Here is an 18,774-nt window from a genome sequence, read left to right on the forward strand (position 1 = left end):
CAGAACAGACCGCTTCTACTCCGGTGCCCAGGGTCCCAGGTGGAGATTGTGAAGAACTTGTGCAGAAGGCCAAGTGCAGTGCTTTGCTTGTGGCGAAGGTCTGGAGAACAAGCACTAGTTGTGGTAGGACGCCCCCGTTCCGCCCTCAGTGACAGATGGGATGGGACCCCCGCGGCTCACCACCTCACCTTGGGTCTGGCTGCTTCCTCCGTCCCAAATGGCTCCCTTCCTGTCTCCAAAGGGCAAACCCTCTTTCCAGATAAAAATGAACACATCCTTTACGACCCTCTTCTCCCTAAATACAGAGGACCTCTCTTTTGCCCTGGAAGCAATGCTTGTCCCATTACCATGGAGACACATTTTAGGATGTGACTTATGCCTGTTTTCCAGATGACAGCTAGGCTGGGAGAGGTGGTCAGAGCCCCACAGCCAGTGAGAGTCTGGGCTTGGTGCCCAGGTCTGTGTGACCCCACTCTCAGCTGTCTGTGAGGCCATCAGGAGGGTTATTAGTATTAGAGGTGATTTTACTGATGAGAAAAGAAGGTTCAGGGAGTTGGAAACTTGTCCAGAGTCACTCAGCTGACCTGAACTAGATTTTGATGCCAAGTTCAGGGTCTTACCCCACCTGCCTGAACACCGGGCCCTGGCGGACTCCTAGGTGTGGTCTGCAGTACCGCGCAAAGTAGCCAGGAATGTAGGACCCTGGGCGCCCCAGACCCGCTGAATCAGCATCTCCCTGGTGACTTGTGGACATGGGATGTTGGGATGCTCAGGTTTTGATTTCCTCTGGAGGCTTCTTTGGGGTCAGAGTGGTGGGTCACACCTTCCATGGGCTTTCTCCTGCCGTCACTGAGTGTTCTGTCTGGCTCTCTTGGTGGAGGGTCTGAAAAATGACACAGATCCCATCCTGGTCTCCCCAAGTCTCTGAGTCTCCTTACGGCTCAGAGACCACGCAACTGTCACAGGCAGGGAAAACCGCGTAGGGAATGCGGCTGCTGGTCCCAGGCTGGGGGAGAGGCTGGGTTGAAGCGCGTGGTGAAAGCTCAGGACATGGTGGGGGCTCTTGCAAAAAACCCGGGGCTGAGGGTAAAGCCCAGAAGAAGCCCCTCGGGGTGTCTTTCTTGCAAGGAGCCTGAAAAACAAAGGTAATTCCAGAGAGGACATCAGTTAGGTCCCCAGAATAAAATAATGGTGATAATGACACCAGCCACAAATCATCGACCGTCCACAAAGGGCCTGGCACAGGCTGGGCTCTTCAGGCCACACTGCGTGGTGGCTGCTTCTACCCCTATTGAATGGAAGAGGGAAGTGTAGCTCAGAGATGCCAGGGAATTGTCTCCGGCCTCCTGGCCAGCGAGCACCAGAGCTGGGAAGCAAACTCTGTTCTAGAGGCTCCAAACCTGCTGTCCAGTGCGCTCAGAGCCCCGATGGCTCAGGCTCCAGTCAGTCACGATACAAGCACGAGCTTATAAAACATGTTAGTTCCCATGATTATAATCAGCAAGTGACTTTATCTTGACTCTGAAGACTGGAGGGACCCCCGGCTCCCATCTGGGCCTCCGTGAGTGTGAGGTGGCTGGAGGCCATGCCAGCCTGGAAATGCCCCAGCCGATTCCCTGCAGGCAGTGGGGAGGAGGGAGTGTGCCTTCCCACCATTCTGCAGAAGTTCCCTGGGAGACCGCATTCAAGACCTCTCCATAGGTTTTCTCACTGCTGTGCTGTGACTGTGGTGGCAGCGGAAGCTACCAGAAGTTGGTCCAGGGCCTGACGGACAGGCCATGGGCAGCTCTGTTTTCTTCTGGTGCAGGGTGAGCAAATGTAGGAGGAAGACTCACGTCTGACGCTGACTTGGTGTGAGGAACCAAGTGGGGTGCAGGCCACATGTTGCTTCGTGGAATCCCTACAGCCTCTGAAGCTGGCTCCGAGATTCCTGGGAGGCATAGGCTAAGCCCGGCACTGAGCCAGGAAGGGAGGTTTCATAGGTGTCTCTGCGGTCCTGCGCCCTCGCTGCACTGAACAAACGACAGTTCGGTTCTTCAGCAGCTCTGACCGATCTACAAAGTTACCAGGAAGTAGGTCTGAGGTCTAGGGTCCTGCATCTCCAGGTGAACCAACCTTAGAGATAACCAGTCTGTCCATAACCCCGCCGCACACCTCTGGCAGCATGACCTCTGCTAAGTCAGCAGAACAAGGACATGCAGACAGCTTTGCTGTCTGAAACATGGTGGACACCAGTGTTTCTCAAACTGGGTTCCACCTCAATATTCTCAGGCACTTGCAGATTCTGTCAGTGCACTAAAACTGTCTTCATTTAAACCAATTTTTAAGAAGCCCACTTGTTTTTCCTAGTTAAAAGAATTTTCTCTTTGCTGTGGTAACTTGGAAAGGCTGAGATGTCACAGAACGAGGCTCTGGATTTGCAGGTGGTAGTGTGTCACTGGACACTACTATCATTTTTCTGGGGAGGCGGTACAGATGCTCTGCGTGAGAAAACCCAGCACACACGAATTCCCCTTGAGTGCCCACACATTGTCTTATAAAGGTCTATCTCTCCTGAGTCCCTGGATTTCAACAGGCCAGCCTCCTGCTCCGACCCTCCGAGGGCTCCAGGCCAGAGGCAGGGGCGGGTGAGGGGAGAAGCCACCTAGGGTGAAGCTGGAAACACGGGCGGTCAGAGATGGGTTTTCTGCTGAGCGTAAAGGTGGGCTGAACAGGATGACACAGGGCTGCGTGTCCCGCACTACGATCCTCAGGGCGCAAAGCCACACAGACCCCGATGCAGCTGGAAAATCTGCCTTCATGTGCGTGTTGAGTTATGTGGATGGTTTTCAATGAACACACATCTAGGGCTTGTATCCATTTCGGTATAAAACATGGAATCCAGGGCGGTGGCCGCCTCTGCAGAGTGGGTGGGAGGGACACGAGCCCAGCGGTGCTGGAGGTGACCTGGGCTCTATCTGGAATGTGCTCCCTCTCAAAACAGAACTGGAAGTGAAGAGAACATTGTCAGCTGCTAACTGCTTCGACGGCGAGACTTGGGGGTCTGCTGTGTTTGCCTCTGAATCACCCTTCCGCAGAGGGAGCCCCGTGCCCTTTAAGCTCCAGGCGCCCCCTCGTGAGCTACCTGGGATCAAGGTCCTAAAGCGCTCTTTCTTCAGATAAAAAGCAGAACACAGCCATCGTGTGTGGAAGTAGAAATTTAATAAAGCCTTTGATCACCTTTTAATCCCTAGGTTATCTATGAAACCAGACCCCCCCCCCAACTTTTTAGAGCCATCAAGAGCCATCGAAGTGTCAACAAACACCAGCTATAAGAGCACGGATTCAGTGTTTTAGATAGTGCAAGATTTCCAGCTACTGAAGAGAACCATTTAAATGAAATTACGAACCACCCCTCCTCCTCAAAAGAACAAAAGAAGTTGGTGTCGGTGCTTAGAAACCACGCTCTCCGCAGCGGCACGCTGGCCAATCTGCGGGTGACTGGAGTCAAGATGGAAGCATCCGTGCAGGCCAACGGTATAAATGTGCATGCCTGCTCCGCGCTGCACACACGTTCAGAGATCTTCAGAGGAGTCGAGTGTTTAAAGTGGCAAATCCACAGAATCAGAGGTTACTTACAAATCTTTAACAATAATAAATTCTTGTCTTTAAATTCTTTCCATCAAAGTAAAACATAAACTCTGTTTTGCAGAAGCCCAGGGGCTCTCACGGAGCCAGGCTTGGGCCCGGGCGGGACACGGCACCTATCTGCAACCTCTGAGGGAGGCCATGGAGATCAGTCCTGCCTACTTTGTCGTCAACATGAAGGTTTTTGCCAGAAGGTGTTCTGCTGCTTGGTAGAAAGCTGAAGGCCCCAGCCGGCTCCACAGAACAGAGGAGGGACCAGGCACTCCTGGCTTCAGTCTTGGTGGTGGGGATGCCTAAGGAGCTTGACGAGGGGGGCAAGGGTGATGGCTGTCAATAGAGACCACGGACATGGCCTCTGTCTCAATTCCCTGGATCGAGAATGAAGTTCTCATGATAAGGGCAGAGGAGCACAATGGGTTGGAAGAGAAAAATGAAGTAAAAAAAATAAACCCAAAAAACCCAGCCCAGTGTTTCCTCAGCCCTTTGAGCTTCCGTCAGTGCAAAGTGTCCTGGTTCCCCGTGCTGAAGAAAAATGAGGGGCAAGACCCAAGTTTCTTGGGATTTTACCATCAGTGGAGGGAAGACACTCCCCCAACAAGTTGGGTAACTCAGATAGTGTTCCTTGCAAGACAAGAGCAGGGCAAAGAAGCAGGAGGACGGCAGCTGTCCCCTTAGGAATCAGCAGGCTTTGGGGGAACAGCCAGCACCCTCTGGAAACAGAGCTGCTCTTAAGGGCCAAGAGGTACTTTCTCCCAAAGCCAGGCCGCCAGTGTGAACACATTGATGGGATCAAGCCAATGGGGGGCCTCCCAGCAACCCCACCTGCTAAGGACTCAGAGCATCTGAGGCAAGACTGGGTGTGTGTGCGTGGGCGGGGGGGGGGGCACTGCCGCCATGTGGAATGCGTGGTTTCAAGGTGGGGGCAGCGCCCTGAACCTCCTGGGCTCTGCCGCCTTCCTGGCCGGCAACTCTGCTTCCCTGGGGAGCAGGCAGGCCTGGTTGTCTGCAGAGGGGCCGCTGTGGACAGGAAGGAGGCAGAGACTTTGTCAAGTGCATAGAGGCTTGGCGAGGCCTTACCTGAGTAAAGAGTTTTCAGAAAAGGAAGGAGAGCGTCTCAGCCCTAGTGGACTCCGTGCACTCAGGACCGCCTCGTGAAAGCCACTCTGGACCCCTGGAGTTCTGGGCACTCACTTGTTCATGCACAGCTCATTCAGAAAGTTCAGGAAAGAAAAGACTCACCAGAAAACCAAACTATCAAAAGGAGAAGTCCCTCTGTGACCACAAGCCTTGGCTTCAGGCCCCAGAAAGCAGGAGAAAAGGACCAGCGCTGGAGGAACCTGGAGGTTTATTCTCAACACCCTTCCCATCAGTGTCACCTGGAGAGCGCTACGGAGTCGTCAGGTGCATCCCAAGTAGTTGAGGCCACAGGGGAGACTCATGGCTATAGAGAGTGCGAGGTCACCTGGTGGGTGGGTCACCCACTCCCAGAGCTACCCTGCCCCCTGGAGCTGAAGGTCCTTGGGATCCCAGGAGCCGGCCAGGGCAGGTGGCGGGGGCGAGAGCTAGGAGAGCTCGAAGCCCGTGTTCATGCTGATGGCATAGCGCAGCTTTTCCCGGAGGGCGCTCTTCTTGCTGTAGTTGGGCAGCTTGAGCAGGTTGAAGCAGGTGGAGGAGGTGGGCAGGCGGCCACCCGGCTCCCGCTTGCGGATGGTGAAGAAGCCCCGGAGGACACTGCCAAGGGTGTCCCCCGTGTCCTGCAAGCACACAACACAGCCTCGGTTGGGAGGCACTTGGCGAGGGAGCCGGGGGTCTGCCAGAGTGGGCGACCCAGGAGAGGACCTGGCTAGTCCTGGGTGTCGAGTGGAACGGCCGGACTGGTGAGAATGCACTGCCACCCGAGATAGCCCCCCAATGGAGGGCACCCGGCCCCAAGTGCTGAGCGCACAGAAGCAGCCCTGTCCTGCATGGGCGACCCCTGTGTTAGGTAAGCGCTCAAAAAGGGGGCCTTTGGATTAACTGCTAGTTACCGGTTAACCAATTTCCAAAGAGCCAGACTACTGTAGACACATTTAAGGTCCAAAAACAGCCTCCCACTTCCTGCCGCCAGCACGTGGCCCAGGGCAGACTGCAATGTGTGGCAGCCTTCCTTAAGAGGACTGAGCCTTGTCTAGCATCACACGAGGGACCTAGAGACCAGCCTGCAGCATCCCAAGAGGCAGCTATGTGCAGAGGCCGCTGGGTTTTTGCCGGCAGGGGAGAGGGGCTGAGATAGTGTACCACGGCTGCTCTTCAAGCACCCCGCCATGGGGCAGGACAACCCGAGACATTTGTTCTCTCTTGCAGACAAGGAAACGATGCAGCCTGCCAGATAGCAAGGGCCAGCACACAAGCCCTTGCCTGCCCCATTCCTAAGCCTTACCCCCTCCCCCAACTGCCTCTCAGCCTGGAGCCCTGCCAAGCCACCCGCTACTAAACCACCCCCAGGTACCCTTTCCTGAGGGAGGAAAGAGAAAGGGACCCTGAGAGAGCTGAGGCCCCAGAGCAGCCCGAGCCCCAGGGCATCCTCTGGGGGCCCGACTGGTCTCCTGGCTGGAGCATTGTGGAACCTTCTCACCCCGCTCCCAGGAGCTGCGTGGCCCGCCCCACGGACCCAGACCGGGTGTGAAGCTTCCCGCAGCGCCCACAGCAACCCCCCCCAAAGAGCGGGCGCCTTGCGCCACCCCGCCTCCCCAACGCCGGCAGCAGTACCTGATCGTCTGACACTTCCACACAGCGGATGGAGAAGGGAGGCTTGAGGTAGGCGAATCCTAGGAGCGGGGGCCTGGAGCAGCTGGTCACAAACTGCAACACAAGGCAGGTTGAGGGGACAGAGTGGGGCTCTTGCAACTTCAGCAACACGCCCCTGGCAGGCGAGCTGCGCTTTTTTGCTTTCTCTAGTCACAGTATGACTGGAGAGTGGAAGGTGACAGACCGTGCATTCGGCCCAAGAACTGGTACATGTCTCATGTCTCCCTTAAGGGTGTTGTTTTTGAAGGTTAAAACACACGAAAGCCACACTAGTAGATGTGACCAGTCATTTGTGCGCGCCAACCCAAGGGATGGCGGAGAATGTGTAGCTGAACAGCTCAGAAACAACACAAACTCCCCTCACGGGACCGATCTCAGTGGGCCTGGCACATGGGCCCTGGCGTAGAGAGACGCCACGCACAGGAGCACCGGGCAGAGGGAGATGGTGGTGCCCCTAAGGATGGCGCAGGAGAGAAGGCCCGCTCCCCTCACACCTGGCTTTCTGTTCGGCTTCCCAGCAAGCCGGGGGATGGTGTGCAGGTGCGCTCACCTGAGCACCCCGGCCTGCTGGGTCACAGAGCGGTCTCTGCGAGCTTTGTCCCTGACAGACAAACCTGCTCTCAGCACGCAGACAATGATCAGGCGTCTGGCACCAGCAAGGCTGAGGGGGTGCACTGAGACCCCAGACACCGAGAATGGGGCCTTTGGGCAGCCAGCCATGCACTCTTGCAACACTCCTGGGATTCCCTGCATCTTCCAGATGGCAGCACCTGGGTTATCTCCCTACACATGCAGCTCGTGTCTGCACAGGGGAACCAGACTGACTTAGAAATCCGAGCAACAGACCTGCAGAAAGTCTTAGAAAGCACTCGCTTTTTAGAACTGAACATCAGCTAGAAACGCTCTCCCTTCTCCAGGGGATGTATGAGCCTACTACTGGGCCTACTACGTAACACCAAGCTGTGCTTCAAAATTTCACGGCAAGCTGCGTGTTTGGCTCTTAACTATTACCACTGAAACAGTGTTTTAAATGGTTGTGAGATTCCTGAGGGCAACCAGAGAGTTTTTGTGCAGCAGGTTTCAAAAACTATTTTTTACACCAAGTATCGATGCTACTACCCAGCAGGGTTTACTTTCCACCAACCAAAGCACAGCAGCAGCTCCTACGAAGAAAGCAGGGCTGAGCTCTGCACTGAGTGCTCTGGGACCTGGCCTCATTGCGTCACTTCTCGGGAGCTGTGTGATTCGCTGTTTCAGGGATGAGGAGACAGACCCCGAAGAGCCCATGCCTATCCCAGTTCAGGCCACTCAGACCTGCCACATGCTCCAAGCTGGGGCTTGTCAATGGAGGGAATGCCGCTTTCATCCCCCTGGGACGGAAGGTGCAGGAGCAGAGGGCATAGGAAGCTGCCATCTGCTGGCGTGACATCTGAAGAAAGCAGAGTCAGGGCCACTCCCGTACAGTGGTTGTGTCTTCCACCTGGCGCCGGGCCTGGCTGCAGGAACAGCAGGTCTGGGGACCGGCTCTCCAGAGACACGAACATGCCTGCTGTGTGGGACAGACTGCATACAGTCAGGAGCCACGGGCTCTCTCCTCTTTCTAGGAGAGACGGAGGAGTGGTTCTATAAGCCAGCAGGGGGTGTTGTGCCTATAAGAGGTGCTGCTGAAAATCAGACTTGATTCTCTTAAGAATTTTTGGAATTATGTCTACCTGCCTACCCCAAGTCCTTTAAAACCCATGGGGACGAGCCGGGCATTTCTGCATCTGCAAGTGTGGGGGCTCCTTGATGGGAATGAACTCTCCTCAGAATGACAAGCCAAGGAACAAGAAAACCTGCTGCCCTTTCAACTGGTGACACTGTGTTGATTCAACAACCAAGGTCACCGGAGACCATTCTTGAAACCCAAATGTCCAGTGGAAAATAGCTCAAGGCACTTAAATGTACCCCCAGAATATGACAAAGTGTTCACGGTAAAATATCAAATAGGAGAGCAGGTGGCAAAGTGAGGATTCCATCTTTATAAACATGCACACGTGTGTAACAAATACAGACAAGTGTGCATGTTGTCCACTGTCCCATAAAAGGCTTCGCCAATGTAACAGGAAACAACAGAGTGGCATCGGGCGGGGGAGGGGGTGGATGTTCTGAACATTTACAACTTCAAAGACACTGGTATAAGGGAACTGGTTAATGTCAGCCACTGTTTGCAGAAACACACATTGCTCTCAGCCTACTCAATCACATGTGTTTTACGGGCACACTGTATGTGTGGCACTGCATGTTTTATACCACTGAGAAAAAGGGTACACAGAGGCAGTCCCGGGACACTAGGAACAGAGACTCAAAAGTGTGCCTGTCTCAGGATGCCTTGCTGGCTCAGTCGGTGGAGCATGTGACTTGATCTTGGCATTAGAAGTTTGATTCCCCACAGTGGGTGTAGAAATTATTTAAAAACAAAGCTTAAAAAAAAATTGCTTGTCTGTAATTTTAAGGTAATAAACACTATTTGCTTCTATATAGGAAGGAAGAAACGAGATGTGAGCAAGGCCAGCACCAGCGAAGGGGAAGACGGAGTGCTGAGGCCAACCAGCTCCTGTCCATGCAGGCCTATCTCTGCAGAGAGGTGTGCAGCAGCTCTGGGGCCCGTGTGACTCAGCCTCACCTCTGGCCTGTCTGGTTACTGTTTGACCCACCACGGAGGTGGCCTATGGGAGAGGATACGCTCATGATAGGAGGTCCTCCTGGTAAGGTTTATTTTTTCCCAGTGTAAATTCTTACATCAAGTGGCCTCTAGGTTTACAAGAGTATCTATGAATGCACATCTAGGTAACATATAAAATACCTTCAGAAACATGGCTCTCTCGTCGGGTGTGAAGTCAGAGGCCAGAATATCCCAGAGCCAGATGATGACCCTGTGACTTCCATGAAAGCCACCGTAGTACACTGTGTGCTTCCTGAAAATAAGGAAGACAATGTGCTCAGCCACACATTCCAATGGGCGCTTACAGACCCAGGCAGGGACGGACTTTAGCCAAGTGGCACAGCCAGCTCTGGCAGGCCTGGGTCACTCCTGACTTCTCTTAAAGGAAGATGATCATGCCTTCGTGACCCACGGCCCTGGAAGCTGAACAAGTGGGGAGCTCCAGAGCTGTACACTCCTGTGACTCGCAAACAAGAGCTAACCAGAGGTCCTGCCCTGCCATTTCCCAGAATTCTGGAGAGCCCAGCAGTCCCTGACACGCTTAGTCTCTGCTTGCACTTCTGAGTCTCTAGGCAGACAAGTGGGGGAGCTTCTGTTCCAGAGCGATTCGCCCAGGGATCAGGGAGTACACTTGGAGGTGGGCTCCTGAAATAGAAGGAGCTCAGCAAGGGGACAGCTTGCTTCCCAGGAGGCCAAAGATTTCACTCACCAACCCCCACTCCCCGGCCCCGACCAACCAACCAACCAACCAACCAACCACTCGTTGCTTACTTTAAATCTTCCAGATCAATCTCAGCATTGTCACCAGAGATGAGGCGCTGTAGCTCAGGGGTTGAGAACATCCGGGTCCACTCAGGCTTGATAATGGAGCGGAATCCGCTAATGAGGGCAGCTGTCTGGTTTTTGATTTGAGTGTGCATCCGAAAATGCGCCATCAGATGGATGTAGCTAATCCTGTTGCCAACAGGAACAAAACAGTGGGAATTAACAGGCCAGTGGGCTGTTACCAGTGGGCTGAAAGAGGAGTCCAGTCATTTTGGGACCACTTCACAGAAACACCAACGGTACCAGGGTGTTTCACCAGAATGATGCTGATGACGAAGACAATAGTGATGCTAGCTAGCTAGCCCTCCTGATGCGTTCAGGGCATTACCTCATTCACTCCTCCACCAAAACTCGGGGGTCAGACATCAGGAAACACCCCACTGTACCAAGAACCCAAGTGAGACATTCTCCGGTAAGGAGAGGGCCCTTCTCAGTACAAATGGTGCTTTTTGGACTTTTATTTACTATCATCCGATTAAGAGAGAATTCCATCCTTCAGTAAACTTTAAACAGAGAAAAAAGTGGTTTCACGAGGAAACTTCCATCAAAGCCATACTAATCTGGGCCAAGACTCTAAGTCATGAAAAGCAAGCCTGAGAAAAGTTGTGACCAAAAGCAGCTGGCTTACACTTAAGTTCGACAGGAAGTCAGGGCACTAACAATGGTTCCGAGCAGACGGTCTTCTGGGCCTGCTTTTCTGAGCACAGTGACCTCATCTACGACTGTGTAAAATACAACACAAACCTTTGGAACAGGTTAAATCCAGTTATGCTAGCATGACTGATTTCTTAGCAAAGAACATGGGCCCAGCCCAGGTACGATTCCCCAAATTCCAAATTAGCACCCCAAATTAGCACAGTCCAAATAAAAATTTTACCCCAAAGGGCTCAGACCTGAGTTTCTGACCTTGAAAATGCATCTATTTAAAAAAAATTATCCAGCAGCAGACTTGCACACTGAAACGCTAAATACGACTTTTTCCATGATCGATATCCCTTTCATACATGCTTCGAGACAGGGTGCTGCTGTTGTTCCATTTTACCAAAAGAGAGAGGGGGACTCTGGAGGGCTTTCCCATCTAATGCCCACCAGGAAGTGCAAGACCAAATATCACTCCTGAGGAGGGCGGAATCGGCCTTGACAAGCCTTTTAAGACCTTCTGTGGAACTGAATCCCCCCTTATGCCAAGCTTTTTTGCTGAGAACATATAAGAGTTTGTGAAGTGGCTTTCCACACAGGTCAGGCAGGGTAGGAGTCTCACTCCAGCACAGGCTGTTGTCGGCCTGCTGCTTCTGGCCGTGACCCATGCTGCGAAACACGACCGATCTGGGGGTGATAGGGATCTATGAGACATGTCACATAGCTGACACTGGTGACATTCACTGTTTTCATTAGAGAATCAGACACCTGAACCAGACATCCTCAAGGGTATTTTATACTCATGAGCTCAGAGAAGCTCTCTGAAGGGATGGTTATAGGCACACGGCAGGGAGCAGTGGGACGAGGCTCTGCTCTCTGACGCCCCCCGGGCAGTGCCTCCCAACCTGGGCTCCCGGCTCTTTTCTCAGTTGTCCAACTAATGCCCCGTGGCTAGGAGTCAAAACTGGTGTCCTTCCAACACAAGGAGAATCAGGCCTGCTCTTCTGATCACACTGACCGTCTAAATAAAAGCTCCGCAAGCAGGAGGACTGATCCCCCACCTGACCCCAGAGGGACGCTCGGGCTGCAACGTGCATCTGATCCGAGTGACTCGCCAGGTGGGACTGAGCTCTCACCTGTCACTGGGAGAATGACGCTCAGCTGAGCCTGGTGGCAGGAGAAGACTGACAGATTGACAAAAGGGCCAGTATCGACTCCTCATGCCAGGTTCTTCTGTTTTAATGAGGTGAGAACAGTGTGGGTGGAGACAGTGCACTGAGGAGTTTTGCTTCTAGGTACCAAAGAGGCTGACATTTATGATAGATTTCTAAAAGCCTGTTATCTGTGACAATAGCTGCCGGGCCTCCGAGTCCCACCACGTCTAAGGACCTGTCTGTGGCATTTGAATTCATCACTGTGTCTTCTCAAGAACAGCATTTCATACAACTGCCACATGCTATCATTCCAAAATGATCTGCCCCTCCAAGGTGTCTTTCTGCCTCTGGGCCCTGTGGGTTCAGGACTATGTGCCCGAGCGGCTCAGAATCCATTTGTCTGCATCTTGAGCCATCATTAAATTCCTAGGAACACCATGGCCTGGGTGCCTCTGACCTTAGATGTGCTACTGCAAAAAATAAATTGTCAATTCTTATTTTGCAAATCGAATTTAATACAATTTTGGCCTATGAACTGTAACCAGTAAATTCCATTATGATATTTATGGCCTCTTTCTACTTCAATCTATCTTAATAAATTCTCAAAGTAAGACCGGAGAGCCAGAATGAAGTCTTTTCAAGTGCTGACCTTAAAAATCTAATTGCTATACTCACTTATTTTCATTCGTAACAGGAATGGTCTTCCCTCCAGGAATCAGTTCATGGCAAACAAGCTGGGGGAGAAGATGGGGAGCAATTACTCGACAGGATTCTACTGGGGAAATAAGGCTTCCTGAAGATGAAAGGGCCCACCACTGATGTCCGTAATAACAGAATGAAGATGGGACATGTTTTGGAATAATCATTTTCACAAGAAGCCAGGGCTTAACTATCAACAAGCAGACCCTGTCCAATCAATATGGAAGGCTTCTTCTCTTCTGATCCTCATTAAGACATTGATACTGAGGCTTTGAAATGTTGTGGAGAGGACCGTGTTTGTATTAGGAGCACAGTTAAATAAATGTTGGTAAACTGTAACCTGGAATGTGCAGCTATTAAAAAATACGAAGAAAACGTGCATTTGTTGAGAAGGTGGGGAAAAAAATAATATATAATAACACGCATGGTATGATACCGTTTCTGGGAAAAAAAAAAGTTACACAGGTGCCCGGGGAGAGAATTCTGAAAACACACAGATGACACATTAACAGCAGTGCTCTCTGGGCGCCGGTGCTCTAACTGGTTTTTTCAGATACTGTGCTCATCTCATAGTGGAATCTGTGGTTAGCAGTTTGAATTATTTCTATCATCAGAAGAGAAAATTCTCAGGAGGAAGGCTCAAAATCTGATTAAAGATTTGAAAACTGTGGACTCAAGTATTTTCCTCAACTTCAGGCATTTCTGGGGGTCACCTAAAAAAATCAAAAAGGCATAATTTCAAAGCTAATTTTAGCAGAAATTCTACGAATAGGATATCCTGGGTCTCTGATGATGCAGAAAGGAACGATCGTGGCCTCTAGGCCCACCGCTGCGAACACCTTGTGGCAATCGGAGGACTCTAAAACTGGGACTTCTGACCCAGCTTGGTGTTTCCCAGACAGGGCTCTAGGCAGCGCCTGGTCCATGTGCTATTACTTGGAGAGCCTCGGAGAACCACTCTGGGGGAAGGTGGAGGCTGCTCCCTCACAGGCCGGTCAGAGTGCTCCTACACCAGCGTGCTGGGGCTCTCTGCAGGATGTAGCCTGCGGGAGTTCATGGTGTCACGCTGGTCCAAGAGAAGTGGGGCTCAGGGAGACTGAGGGACCTCTTGGAGGCAACGCAGGCTTGGCTCCAAGAAGCCAGCTCTGCACTACGCAGCTCTAGGTCCGGTTTTCCTCGCAGCCCTCAGAACATGGGTGCACAGAGGCTCATGCAGGTGTCCACTGGGACATCTCTGGAGGGCGCGGAGGGTACCTCAGGGAAAAGCCAAAAGGAAAACTCTGGGTCCTAAGAGACGCCTCTGCTGCCACAGTGTCGACAGTCTTTTCTCCCTGCTCTGCTCTGTGGGACGAGCCAGAGCAAGGACTGGATTCTGTTCGAGCCACTTCTCCGGTGGCTTCTTCCCCTCTGCAAATCACAAGCCTCCGTGTGTGATAGCTAATCCTCACCACGGCAAGGAAAAGCAATGTTACAAATGGGGAATTAGAGCTCCCATCAGGAATGACCCTAAATGCGATCTAAGCAATGCGGGGTCTCTGTGGGGAGCTCTCTGAGGGCCCAGCAGGCAAAGGCCAGGTCAACTGGGAATGGAAGGGGGAAGAGCCCCCTTGCTGGCGAGGCAGGAATTGGGGGATGGGCAAGGGGGCCAAGCACCAGAGGACAGGCAGCCCTGGTTTGTCGACCTCCCGGGGCGAAAACCAAGAATGAGGCGGGTCCCAGGAAGCCAGTGGAGGGCGGCAAAGAATTGCTCAGCCATAGAGGTCGACTTACCTGACCCATGACGTCCTCATCGTACGACAGAGTCAGGCCCAGGTCAGCAATGTCCCCATCATAGCGCTAATACAACAGAGAAGGGGCAAGTGTTGGCACCCAGCAGGCCATATCCTTGAAGGCTGTACCACATCCTGTCCTACCCAGTACTGCGTGGGCAGGACCACTTTGGCCACCAGGCCTGAAGCAAAGGCAAAGGCTGCTCGTCACTGTGAGCAAGGAGGTAGGAGTTCCCAGAAGGGGACATGGGAGCCTCCGGAAGCTACAGAGTGGCCCCTGCACCAGAGCAGGAAATCGCCTCCCACCACATTGGAACCCTGAGGCCTTCACTTGACAGAGCTGACACCAGCCTGCAGCTACACCCACCATGTCACACTGACCTTAATGGAGGTGAGGTTTTTATAGAACTCCGAGTCCAGCGAAGGCAGCTCATCCACAGAGCTATAGAAGATGCTGTGGTGGTGCCCGAGCAGCTGGCTCAGGAAGAAGGACGCGAAGGGCACGTCCACCACAATTCCCTACAAGAGGGGAGATAGGAGCTTGCTGTCTGCCACGGAGGATCCCATCTCAGTGACCCTGGTGGGGTGGCTGGGGCTGCAGAGGGGCTCTGAGGGTGCCAAGGACATCGCTGGGTACTTCCTAAACTTTTGAGTTGGAGACCAGTACCTCCCAACTACAGGACACTGCCAAGCACCTACGGGGGCCGGCAGAGCATAGCAGGTAAGGGCACAGGCTTCGGAGCTGCACCGCTCAGGGATCCAGCCCCAGCTGCACTGCTGCCTGGCTGCAGGCCATCAATCTCTCATCTGTAAATGGGGACTGGCACAGCCTCCCAATTTTAAGGTTTAAATGAGCAGGGTGGAGAGAAATGCAAAGCATCGGCTCTCCCTTGGATCCAGGACAGGGTATGTCTCCAGGATAAAGACCTATCCAAGCTGGACCTAAGCAGCACAAGGCCTCTCGTACATGCCCCACAGGGATTCCCCGGGGAGGGAACACAGCTCTCCACACACAGCACAGCGTGCAAGGGAGGGGACAGGAGGGATCAGGGCCAGATCTGGAGGGGCCTCCTGAGGCTCCTGGAGTCTGAATTCTATCTGGAGGGCAGCGGGGAGCCCCAGGAGGAAGACAGGAGGCAGGGATGCAGCAAGGAAACCACTGCGGAACGCTGGGGAGGAGAGGCAGACTGTTCCAGGTGAAGGGAAGCATGTAAGTCGGAGAGATTTAGAAGGGACAGGGGCTCAGGCTCGATGATGACCTGTTTCAGAGGACAGCAAGGGTTATGTGAGTTAATGCATGCTACTCCTCACATGTCCTAATTTCTCTGCACTGTTACTGCTGGAGAGGGAGGAGACAGACGCTGGGTCCAGAGGAATAGGGGAGGACATTCACAGAAGTCACTGGTCTGACTCTTGTGGGCATATCACAGCTACATGTTTAAAAGAGAAATGTGGCATATGGCTAGGGACATCCTCATGGGATTTCTTTTCTAAATGGGAATGAACTGAGAGATGGTCTCCATTTTGCAGATGTGGAAAGAGAAGCACAGAAAAGGAGCCCAGGCCCCTGCAACCGATCTAGGGCGGGAGGCAGCCTGAGGGAGCCTGGGCAGGGATGCAGATGGGGCATCTGCCAGCACCCTGGCCAGAGACTGAGGCCACGGACACCAAGAATGCAGATGCTTGCCCCCACATGGCCTCTCTTCCTGCTTCCCTCCATTTGCTCCAGCCACCGGCTCTGCCTTCCCCAGGATTTGTGCCGGGTGAGGGGCAGTACTGCTCAGGCAGTTTGGGAGTCCACTGTGAAGGCCACAAGCTCCTGCTGCAGCTTTCCTTCCAGCCTGGGGAGCAAGACCCTTAGGGTAGGGACCAAGCGTCCCTGGAGGGAGTTCTGCTGGCTTGGCTCGCAGTGGACAGGGATCAGGAGCTGGGTGGACCGCTCCTCTCCTGCTGCCTACATGAGTCCACGCCGCCCTGACCCCACGAAACTGACGAGCCAGGCAGCACAGGAGGTGTCTTAACTCATTTACTATCTGCGGCAACCCAATAATATAGCTTTTATTGTCCCTACTTCCTCTGACAAGAACCAGGGCCTACAGAAATAAACAGGCCACACTCGCACAGTTCCCGGCTAGCCAGTGAAGACCGGTCTCGACCTGCTGTCCTGCTCTGGTTCGTAGGCAACACCAAGATGCCTGTGGCTTGCTCAGAAGCACTCACCCCAGTAACAAAGGATTTAAGAAAACAGCTCTAACGACTATCACACCCCACAAAATGCTGCCCTCCTACAATGGGACCATGCTGGCCTGGATGTGAATCTGGGTTCTACCGCTTAACTAGTGCTGATACTCTAGACAAGTGACTTCCTAAAGCCTTACTTCTGTCACCGGCAGGTAAATGAGACAATGGCAGCCAGGCCACAGGACGGGCAAGAGGATGAAATGACACAGCACATGGGAAGCACCCAGTGTTTCTGTTCAGTAATCTTGGGTCCCGTCCTCTTTCTTGGGCTCCATCCCAATGACAGGGATTTTATGTGCCTGGGCCCAGCCAGGACACTGTGCACCAAGTCCCCGGGACTTCTAACATCTTGTTTTCCCTCCTGGTGCGACACTCCTGAGCGTGCATACCTCGTACACGGCCTTCCCCAGCATCTTGCCCACAAACTCGAAGAGTTGCAGGTAGTTCTCGTGAATGTAGGACGTGGGCGAGGGGTAGAGCCTCTCGTCCCCGCTGGTTGTCTGCAAGGGAGAAGAACAGAGAGAGGCAGGGAGCCCACAGGCCTGGCACTTTGCTTCTCATTCCTCACTGAGCTTTTGGCTGCTGTCAGCCCCGCTCCTGCGCCCCTTAAATACCTTGAATAGATTGAGCGCCGGGTCGAACACCCTCTTAATGATTTCCTCCAAGAACTCCTTGAAGACGCCATCCTGGTCAATACCTGCCTCATCCACGCCGAGATCGTTGACAAACTTCACGCGGATGACGCCCTTCATGGCGTGCTGGGAGAGCTGCCGGAGCTGCTCGTAGCCGTCCTGCCGAGGGCAGAATGGCAACCCGTTAGGAGGGGGAGGCCCTCTGCCCAACTCAAGGCTGCTGCTCCAAGGCTCTGGCTCCCGTGTCTAGCCTTTCTGGCATCATTACTAAACATGGGAGTCAGGATGTGGGGTACAGGCACAGGAAGTTCTCACCGCTTTTAAATGAGCCCGTTATAAGGGAAACTCATTTTGGGGATGTGACTCCACTGCTCTGTGGCATGGGGAGGCGGCCCTGAGATAATGCAGAGCACGGAGGTGGGGAAGGCAGACAAGATGAGCAGTGACAAGCTCTTCGCTGTCGAAGGACAGAAGTAACTGGGACAAGACCCCACCCATTTTAATGCAAAGACTAACTTATTTAGCTCATGATAAAAATCAGCCGAACTCAGCCAAACCCCTATTAAGATGAAAAATGAAAATACCCTCCCCCTGTCAACTCCTGGTAGCCTGGGTGAGTCAGGCTGAGGAATTCAGGGCAGTGGGGGGCCACAGAAGAGTCCAGGCAGGGTGAGATGTGGTGGACTTTCTCTGAAAGATCTTTGTTGGCAGCAGAGCAAACAGATGGCAGGGACAAGGGTGCGGGAGTGATGCTGGGTCCACACGAGGCAGGGGGAGCAGGGAGGAGCCCCGCACAGCCCCTGGCCAGCAGCCAGCCCCCAAGGCACGCAGCCATCCACACAGAACTCTAAGATGCGACTTTAGTGTTCTTGAACTCCATTATCTTGTTTAGTGCGCCTCCTGATTCTAATCTGTTGAGGTCTTCGGGCTCCTGGTTCTGTCATCTAATGTGTTCCTGGCATCAGCAAGCTTAGTTTAGGTTTTTGTTTTCGAGGAGTGACCGTCAGAAGCAGTGCTGAACAAGACCATGGCCAGGGAAGAGCCTTCTGGTCCAAGACAAGAGGCTCTATCTTGGGGGTACAACTGAGCTCTTTAGATACTGTCATGTAAGGAAGAAATCCACTGCAATACCCCACTGAGGCCGCCCATGGGTCTCCCTCCCAGTCACGGCCGTGGTGCCATCAGACATTCTGCTAACACAAGACAGACCATCTCCACGGCAGCCACCTGCCTGCCGGCCTGGTCCCTTATCACTAAGCACACGGGGCCAGAATGCCAAGAACTGCTTTGGGGAACTCTTGCCGCCTTGCTGCTCATCATATTCCCCTCGTAATGCAAAGGACTGTCCCTGGTAGCTTCTGATCTTATCCTGGGGTTAAGCTCCCAAGTGGAGAGCCCATAATAACGAACTCTGGAAGGCAGAGGCTTTGGGTGCGCAGTCCCGAGAAGCACTTGAGAAGTGGAAGCCTGAGAAGCACTGAGTGAGAGGAAAAGCAACAGAACACAGGAAGTCAGCATGCAGCTGCAGCAGAATGGTTAAACCGTTCTGCCTGCATTTATGGTAATTATCCTGGCATGGAGTCGTGGATGGGTGGAGAATTCCAGCACGTTCTTGCTTGCCTGCAGATTTCCTCCATTCTGCTCTGAGATGATGCCTCCCTAAGCTGACTTCATGTTTGCAGGGGTGCCAGGATCAC

General features: G+C 53.2%; 1 protein-coding gene across 5 annotated transcripts in view; it reads right to left on the reverse strand.

Annotated features, from left to right (window-relative positions):
• Nucleotides 1–4,955: 4,955 nt before the first annotated feature.
• Nucleotides 4,956–18,774, reverse strand: part of UBE3B (ubiquitin protein ligase E3B) — a 51,311-nt gene continuing 37,492 nt past the window's right edge. For all 5 annotated transcript variants that reach the window (XM_032310955.1, XM_032310957.1, XM_032310952.1 and 2 more), the window contains 9 exons: nt 17,060–17,236; nt 16,835–16,945; nt 14,586–14,723; nt 14,206–14,271; nt 12,412–12,470; nt 9,890–10,072; nt 9,260–9,371; nt 6,376–6,468; nt 4,956–5,381 (listed from right to left, as the gene is read on the reverse strand). In XM_032310955.1, coding sequence (XP_032166846.1) covers nt 5,190–5,381; nt 6,376–6,468; nt 9,260–9,371; nt 9,890–10,072; nt 12,412–12,470; nt 14,206–14,271; nt 14,586–14,723; nt 16,835–16,945; nt 17,060–17,236 — 1,131 coding nt within the window. In that variant the 3' untranslated portion in view covers nt 4,956–5,189. The remainder of the gene's footprint in view (nt 5,382–6,375; nt 6,469–9,259; nt 9,372–9,889; nt 10,073–12,411; nt 12,471–14,205; nt 14,272–14,585; nt 14,724–16,834; nt 16,946–17,059; nt 17,237–18,774) is intronic.

This window comes from Mustela erminea, chromosome 13, assembly GCF_009829155.1.
Source record: "Mustela erminea isolate mMusErm1 chromosome 13, mMusErm1.Pri, whole genome shotgun sequence".
Classification (NCBI taxonomy): domain Eukaryota; kingdom Metazoa; phylum Chordata; class Mammalia; order Carnivora; family Mustelidae; genus Mustela; species Mustela erminea.